The 9,530-nt window shown below is 40.8% G+C and overlaps 1 protein-coding gene across 1 annotated transcript in view; it reads right to left on the bottom strand.

Annotated features, from left to right (window-relative positions):
• The window catches only part of LOC101858816 (carnitine O-palmitoyltransferase 1, liver isoform), a gene marked incomplete in the record, with an annotated part of 81,664 nt that overhangs the window by 14,773 nt on the left and 57,361 nt on the right, over positions 1-9,530 (bottom strand). The window contains 2 exon segments of the mRNA XM_013080141.2: positions 183-347; positions 1,091-1,175. Of these exon segments, the coding sequence (XP_012935595.1) occupies positions 183-347; positions 1,091-1,175 (250 nt within the window).

Raw genomic sequence — 9,530 nt, 5'->3', positions numbered from 1 at the left:
CTAGCCCAGGATAGGGAAAGGTGGAGAGTGTTTGTTTGTGGCCTATATCCTGATCCAGGGTGAGAAAGGCAATGATGATGATGATGATTGATTAAACCAGTTATCACATCCCCTTCCTCAAAAAGGGAGAGAAAAAAATAACAAAATCCCCACACAAACAGTGTACGCCATTAACAACGTACCCTGTAGTAGGTGAGCTGTATGGCAGTCTGGATGAAGGCGTCGGGGCTGACTTTGCAGGTCTTGACGAAGCCTTTGCCGAACGTGTTGAACATCATGATGTGTAGATCGACGTCGTTGAGCAGTGAGCGAGCCACCTGGAGACTCGACTGGATCACCTGCTGGCACTGCGCACGCGAGAAAAGAACAAAGGCAAAATTTAAATATTAAGTTGAGGTACTCATCGCAAACACAGTTTTTTAGTTAGTAGAGGTTTTTAGTTTAGTTTTAGTAGAGGTTTTACGGAACTCGCAACTACTGCTTAAGGTCATATGAGCACCAGAAGATTAGAGGTGTTACAAGAGAGTAATAAACACACCAAAGAAAAAGGAGGGGAGATAAAGACAATAGATGTCTGATAGGAAAGAAGGAGCAAACCACACCAAAGCACCCGCAAACCACCCGAAAACCACCCACAAACACAGTGGCGGGTTAAAACCCAGACAATGACAAGAAAGAAGAGACATGCATATATTGGAGTAAAGAGAAGCATAATGACAATAATTGCCATTTACAACAAGGAAAAAAAGGAATCGTAGACAGGACGAAATAGAAGAGGACAGAACAGTGGCCCCTCGAGATGTCTGCCCCGCCGCCCCTGTAGTAGACAAAGATATGAAACATGTAACTTAACAGTAATTACGGGTAATAAACTCTGGTGGCGGCATGTAAATTGGTAAAGGTATGCACTCCCATTTGGAACTGACATGATTTACAGCACACATCCAGGATCTACTCTCTGAGAGGTGAAAATGAGGGGTAGCCATTACATCGTACACCTATTGTGATGAAGATTTTGACCCACTTTATTGAACAAGAGTCTCAAGTAGATCATTTCTGTAAATCTACATGTTATCCTGGGCCCACTCACCTGTTTGTTGAGGTCCCACTCCAGCCTGATGGGATTGGGCGGCTGGCATTCGGGCGTGCCTCGCGTGTGGCCATCCTTGTCATATCTAGACACAGGAGGGAAACAAAAGCACACACGTCAGGAGGGACTGGAGTGACCCGACCAACGTACACAAGACCTTTCTTTCTCAAAAAGCATTAAAAACACTGGAGAGTGAAAGCTACCATGACTGTGACATAGAACGCAACAAATCTGAACTTATGAAAACTTTTCAAAATCTTTTTAACTTAATGACTTAATGGTAAAACAAAATTAGAAAGTCACGTAAACTTTTATTTAACAATTACACTTATGTTCATCGTCAGCACAGACAAGAATCTATTACAGTCAAAAGCTATTTGGGACAATTACTTTTCCCTTTCACCCAACAGACTACAATAAATAATTACAAGACGGCTTCTACTGTCATAAGCCATAAAATTAAGTTTCATGTTACATCATAGCAAGGGACAGAATATGAGACTAAATTAATTATTCATAATCATTGCATCCAACAACATACGCTGACAACTTTTATCAAACTTTATGAATTACAATAAAATCAATTAACTATAAATTAATATGTACACACTGGAAATTAAAGCAAAGCAAAAATGTAAGTTTAAACATTAGGTGCAATATACTATAAACTAACGATTAAATGCTAAGAGAAATACGAAAAAAAGAAGAGTTTTTACGCATTAGCGCTATTTAAAAAACACTAATTTTTACACGTTAAGAATAACGAAGAAAGGATAAATTTAATTAACAAAGTGGCAGTAACACAAGCGATGATGCCATGGCACCAGGTCCTCTACATTAGGTTAGTCATATGACCGCAACGGCCAGCTCATACAACACAACACAGTGACACACACTGAAGCAGCACAGAAAGGGCAAGCGCATAGAGGTGGTACTGTTAGATACCAATGTTTAAAAAAATCAAACGGCTTTTAAAAGAAAAACAACGATATAATCTAACTGGATTTTTCTTGAAAAGGGTATGTGTACTTGAACAAGCCAGAAAATGAAGAAATGATATACGATATAATACATACATTATCCAGTTATAACCCCAATACCTAATCTTATGACAGAGTAGAGTATACCAGAAATAAACTAGTAAATATAGCATTCAACCCATTACCATTTTGTATGAAAAAATACACAATAAAGTTTAGCATTATTAACAACAAAGCCAAGTTGTGTCTTTCTTTTTCTTCAGATGCAACCACAAAGTTTACTTATAAAACAGAATCAAATACCAAAGCAATTAACTACTTTTTTTACTTAACTTTTTAAAAGACATTGCTTCCAGATAGCTTTTAACATGGCTGAAATAGTATTGTCCTAATTTATAAACTCTCCCACAAAGTTAATCTCAGCCAAACATAACTATCACTGGACACAAAATCACAGGGGAGACAATGACATCAGAGGGATGTTTACGGTTGACTACATGGTCATCTGTGAATCAGATTTCACAGTCTGAATAAGGAGGAACAGGAAACCCCTGAACACTATGTTATATTCTGAACTTGTGAGCTGTTGTAACAGATACAACAAACATTACATTTTTTCTATTCTTTATGATCATTAATTTCTTTTCTTCTATCCAGAAGACAATTATGATGATGATGGTGATGATGATGATGATGATGATGATGATGATAATGATGATGATGATAATGATGATGATAATATAATAATAATAACAATGAAAATAATGTGGCAATAACAATGGTGATCGTACAATACAAGTCAAAAGGCTGATGTTCTGCCAAGCATATTTACTTCGCAAGCTATCACAGACTTTCTATAGAACTTTATTTTTTCAACACGGAAAAAAAAACCCAGTACAGTCGGTATATTAAAGCAGAGCTATGAAAAGGGAAATAATATGATGAAATTGAAATACATATTACATATCACACTTCTTCATAAAAAAGATAAACTCTGTCTGACCCTGCTTTACGGGGTGCCAAAGACATTATTTTGGAGTTGCTCATTTTCCTCAGAAAAGCAGCGATAGATGTGACAATATTATTATGAAGAGATGATGATGAGAGAGATGAAAAGAAGTGGCCGAGAACAAGGAAAGAAGAGCCAGTGACAAGATGAGTCTATCCACTAAGTGTGAGCTGAGTACACACAAAACTCCTTCCACCCAGTACATCTGTGAGCGTAGTCTTCAAACAAATCGGACAAGAAATACACACAAACAAACACTCACACACACACTCACACATGGATTCAACAGTACAAAACATGAACAGAGATCAAAACGTAATCAGAATTAGACAGTGCAGCAGCTTAAGTAAAAAAGTTATATATATATATATGAGTGCATATATGTGAATGACAACCATAGTGTGACATGACTGATGAAACTGACCAGGAATACTGCCAACTGGACTAGAGGACCCCAGAAAAACACCATGAGTGTTATGTAAACTTGCCATGTTATGTCACATTTTCTAAAATTATAATTTCCCTTTTTCAAAACCGAGTGAAAGAAATCACTGCCCAGAAACATTTTAATGAAATAGAAAAGCTTTAAAAATCAAACTTGGGATTCAGTTTACCCAAAACTTGTGAGCACCTCCTCTCTAGAGTAACCTTGATTCAACCACCTGCTTCAACGATAAAGGTCTCTTGTACGAAGACAGACTTTTTTGGCAAGTTCTCAACCTTTAAAGAGTTGCTGTATCTGTAAATGCTTAAATCATATTTCTTTTTTAAAAAGCACAAAAATTCAGTTCTCTTCGCATCCAAAACCAAAACTCTGGTCAGCTCTTGGCACTGGTCAGCGACATGGTCAATGGTCGTATGTAGAGCCATGAGATGTGAAATGTAAGATGTATGAAAGTTCTCAGGACGAATTAATAAAAACAAAAGAGATTAAATTAAAAAGTCAAAAAAAAAAGAATCAAAGTGTCAATTGAAAAAAGATTAATCGATGGGTTATGGTTATCTCTTCCAGAGAGGGTAAAACAATGGAGAAGACTTCTGGTCCACTTCTTTTCCCAAGAGATCATAGTAATAGTATAATACTTCGGTCTGGTATAAAAAAAAAAAACTTCAGCAGTAAAATTCCTCTCATCGACACAAGAGTGTAATCTGCTTCAGAAAATATTCTTTATCTCTCAAATCCTAGGATTTCTTCGCTTGAATATTTTTCATACCAGCCACAGAACATTTTGGGGTTCAAAGAGGGCAGGATTTTAATTTTCTCCGATGAAACATTGAGAGAGGCCAAAAGACAAAGAGACAGGAGTGAAGACAAAGATGATAGAGGCACGGGAGAAATTAAAAGGAGAAAAGAGAGAGAGAAAGAGCAAGGTGAGGGAGAGATATGACGAACAGAAGAGAGAGCAAATAGGTAGAGAGTGAAGATAAGAAAAAAGGACAGAAAAGAGGGAAAGAGGGGGAGAGGGAAAGAGGGGGAGAGGGAGAGAGTGGGAGAGGGAGAGAGTGGGAGAGAGTGGGAGAAACAGAGAGAAAAGAGAAAAGAAGAGAGAAGCCTCTACACAGTGTTGAGAAAGGCAGTCTCAGAAGCAATAGACAAGTCAACAGACAAGTCAACAGACAAGTCAACAGACAAGTCAACAGACAAGTCAACAGACAAGTCAACAGACAAGTCAACAGACAAGTCAACAGACAAGTCAACAGACAAGTCAACAGACAAGTCAACAGACAAGTCAACAGACAAGTCAACAGACAAGTCAACAGACAAGTCAACAGACAAGTCAACAGACAAGTCAACAGACAAGTCAACAGACAAGTCAACAGACAAGTCAACAGACAAGTCAACAGACAAGTCAACAGACAAGTCAACAGACAAGTCGAGAGTCCCCACCAGGTACAGCACAATGACAGATGCAAGCCACAGAACAACCCTGTAAGTCTTGGGAAAATCACTTCTCTGACGGAACTCCCCCCCCCCCCCCCCCCCCAAAAAAAAAAAAACACGGGACAGGCAAAAGCAGCATGGCAGAAGGGGATGGGATTTCAGTATTCCCATCACACCACCACAGAACACAAAGTAGCAAAAGCTGGTCATTTTAAAGGCAGAATTTTTTTTGATCTTTTAAAAGGCAGAATACAAAAAAATGGCAAAAGCTTTTTAAAGGCGGTCGGAGTAACAAAAGTATTGAAAGCTGGTCTTTTCAAAAGCGGGAATACTTTCATGGACAAAGGTCTCAGTAGATCATTAGACTGAGAAAGAAACTGAAAAAAACTCAGGACCCTATTTGAACTTCAAGCCTGAAGTTGAGGCTGACGTACAGCAAAGATGAAACCAACGCAGAGTGTACTTTGTACCTCTCAAAAAGAGAAAAAGTTGCAAGAAACAAAGTGGTCTTGATAAGTTTTTAAGAAAGAACTGGAATGTTTCAAACGAGCTACCTACAAACCCATAGCGCAAAGCAAAGACCAAAGGTAGCCATAAAAAGGGTGAATGAATAAAATAATTATTTCAAAATTAAATAAGGGGTTACAATCATATGCTTTGCATTGCCAGAAAATGTAAAGAATAATAAAAGTTTTGTAAAAAAATAAATGGCAGAAAGCCAGTTAACCGTAAAGAAAGCGCAAACAAAGGCAAAGAACCAGACACACTTCGATTCGCAGATGCACACAAACAACACGGCAAGTTTCACACACTCAGAACCTCACAACTACAGGAAGGACAGAAACTCTAATGGAGGGGGGGAGAGGGGGGCGCGCGGCTCGATTCAATTTAGGGGAAGGAAAAGTTGAGCGTTTTATTTGTATTGCTCAATTCAAACGGAAAAATAGTAACTCCTCTGGGGGGGACCAGGTATCTCTGGAATAGCTCTTTCTACAACAGATTTAGATTAGAGAGGGCACCAAAGAGAAGATGGTTTCGAACCATGAACTTGGACTAACTTTCTCCGTATGTGCGCATTTCGAATTTCGAGATTTAGCTCTGGATAAAAGACTGCACGCGCGTTTTGTCAGTCTTCCATGATCCCTACCCTCACAACTAAACTGATCTCTGCAGTCATTATCCACAAAAACCCTTCCATAAATCTTGAATTTATAATTCTTTATCATTAGTCAACAGTTTGGCCAATGCTGTTGTGCACCGTAAAACAGACTCCTCCTGGAGGTTTGCCGACATAAAGAGCTGCACAGCCTCTCTACATCTTCTTAGGAAGCTTTGTCTCTCCCCCACCCCCCACCACCCCTTTCCGCCACATCTCTATGCTATAAACCCGCTTCCAATCTACGCAGAAAGATCTCAAGAAAACATTTCGTCCTATCTTACTTTTTATCACTGGAAGAAAACAAGAGTGAACAAACCTTTAAATGATAGTGTCACTTTGTGTGGCAATACATTAATATTGGAAGGAAGTCGTTAACATGTGGTGAGTGAGTATGTGAGGGGGGAAAAAAAACAACCCTGTAGAGTTAGTAGAGGTAGGTAGAGCGCCTACAGCCAGCCTGAGTGGGCCCTGGGCTTGAACACACGCTTACATGTGTGCGCACGGGACAGCACGCCAGCACTACAAGTAGTACAAGTCTGTAGTACAAGCAGCAGCTTCCTCCCGCGCGCACACAGGTACGCACTCACGCGTGTGATCCTGGCACTCAGTCAGGTGTAGCAGTAGTAGGTACAAAAACACATAAACAAACATCATCCGCTCACACACACACGCAGCGCACACACACACACTTAGAGACACATGGCGCGCAGGGGGGAACGGGGCTATTTGGGGATGGGAGAGGGGGGCGATTTGGGGATGGGATAGGGGGCGATTTGAGGACGTAGCGCGGGGGGGGGGGGAATGGGGCATGGGGGCGAGGACAAAAGGGGGGATGTTGTTACCCTAGGACGTGTTCATCCTGCTGCACCACCTCCCACAGCTGGGCCATCACTGGAGCGTCGGCCCTGGGAGCCACAACAGAGGTGACCACCACCACCACAGACAGACGCGAGAGGGAGGGAGAGCAACACACTTTAGACACGCTGGTAATACATGCATCATACACAGATAGACGGTCGTGGAGGAGCCCACAGTAAGGGCATGCCACACACCACGGGCAAGTCCTGTTTTCTTCTAGTATAAGGAAACACATCAATAAAATAATAGTGGTCATTTTTAGTGTGGGATCAAAAAAAAAAGAAAAAAGAAAAAGAAATCGGGATAGAAACCAAAAAAAAAAAAAGACCAAAAAAGCCCCCCAGAAGTAGGACTTTCCAGTGGCATCCTCCAACAACCCGAACCAGTAGGTTAGGGTGGGGGGTGGGGGTGGTGAGATACAGAAATCCCACCACCCACTAGCTGGAAGGACAACCTGTCTAATGGTGGGAACAATATGACGGCAACCAGCAATGGCCACTATAACCCTCTTCTTCTTCTTCTTCTTCACTTCTTGACAAGAAGGGCAGCCATAGAATGGGGTCAACAGACAAAAATTATCTGTGACCGGCTGTTGTTGTCATTAACTAGCTCGACCACTTGACCAAAGCAGTGCAGTCAAGGCAGATAAAGTTTGGGTTATCGAGTACACAGAGTATATAATTATATATGCCCTTAAAAAATATTCCTTTAAAAAAAAGAAAGAAAAAAACAAAAAACAAAAAAAGAACCAATAAAACAAAGCACATCCCAAATAATTCTGAGTCAGCAACAATGAAAATCCGGTCTGGAGCTTACTTTCCAGGCCAAAACAACAACAAAACTCTGGGAGTGGTTCATGCAGAGAGACGGTGGTGCACAGGAGCTACCACGTGAAAAAAGAACACCACTAAAGGGGGGGAGGGAGGGGGGGGGGACCGACAACACAAGCAACACTGAGTGACCGTCTAACTGAAAGAGGGAAGCACAAAAAAATACAACAGCCACCAAGCAACAACTGTGGACATTTTAAAAAACAGCACCATGAGGAGAGAGAAAAAAACAACAATTAGTAAATGAAGCAACAAGCAACTGCCATGGGTTACGTTTGTTGAACTGTACAGATGGGGGGGTTATTTCAGAATGATATATTGCACGAACGTCTATCAGCTCTACAGATCTAGATCTATACTGACGAATGTCTCTATGTGTTTGTGTCCAGTGAGAAAGTGTGTGGGTTTAATGCCCCTTTCAATGTTGCTTGTGTTTGTGTGTTCATATGTGTGTACCTGATTGTGTTCCTGTGTATGTTCGCGAGTGTGTGTTCGTGAGTGTGTGTTCACGAGAGTGTGTTCAGACTTTATTCAAAGAAAAAAATAGAAAGACAGAAAGATTGAAAGAATGTAGAGGGGAAAGAAAGAAAAACAAAATCCTCTAAGAGATGCTCAAACTGAATTGACAGAAGAGAAAAAAAAAAAGAAAGAAAGAAAAGAAAGAAAGAAAAAAAAGAAAAGGAGACAAGAGCTTCAAGACTGTTTGCAGCACAGAGTGAGTGAAAGAAAGCTGCTGCAGGATTTCAAGGGTGAACGTGCAGAGAGAGAAAGAAAGAAGGAGCGTGCAGCCTTGGTGAGTGATGGAGGAACAAGAAGAGACGCCCGACACACACAATGACAACCACTTTCTTCTGCTCACACACACACACGAGGTACACAATAACAGGAACAACACAAGACTTGGTGTGCACATACACACACGCCCACACATAGCCTACACATGATATAACACTGGAGCAGACAGATTAATCTACGCAAAACTTCCTTGTAAAAAAGGAGGGGGAGGGAGGGGAAAGGAGAACAGAGAGGAAAGAGAGAAAGAGAGGGAAGGAGAAGGAGAAGGAAGAGGAACAGAAGACAGATCTATCTACACACAACTTAATTGTAAAAAGGAGCACGGGAGAGAAGAGAGAGAAAGATAAAAACAAAAAAAGAGCGAGGAGAGGTGGGGTGGTTGAGAACAATCACCATCCCCGAGACTCACTCACAGATCTCACACAAACACACAGCTAGCCCTGGCTCAGAGTTAGGAAGCCAACATCCACACAGGTTAAGGTTAGGGCGGCATGCACTGGGCAGGGCAGACAAGACACACTCCACAGCTCCTGCACTCGGTGTGGACACACCCTTAGACTTAAGACTCCTAAGCCGTCAATCAAATATCTTTGCAAAGCAGAAAAAAATGGGGGAAAAAAGATACCTTATGATAAAATACTGAGACCAAGGACCCTTTCAAAGGATACCTTATGTACTAAAAGAATTCTACTTCATCAACTGAAACTTAATTCATGATTCGAAAGAGTTGAGTCTCACGACTTAAAAATATTGGAACTTATTATTAGAGTGTGGGTTAACAGACTAAAATTTAAAATGTGCACAAGACATTAGACTATTTCATTGTGAGGGTATATACATCTGAGACCAACACCGGCCCTAAAGCAAAAATATCCTATCTGCCCTGCCACAAAACCAGGTTATATGTGGGCTTTCTCAACAGCTTTT

The sequence above is a fragment of the Aplysia californica genome, unplaced genomic scaffold, assembly GCF_000002075.1.
Source record: "Aplysia californica isolate F4 #8 unplaced genomic scaffold, AplCal3.0 scaffold00005, whole genome shotgun sequence".
Lineage (NCBI taxonomy): Eukaryota > Metazoa > Mollusca > Gastropoda > Aplysiida > Aplysiidae > Aplysia > Aplysia californica.
The sequence above is the reverse complement of the archived record's forward strand: the minus strand, read 5'-3'. Positions and strand labels throughout refer to the sequence as shown.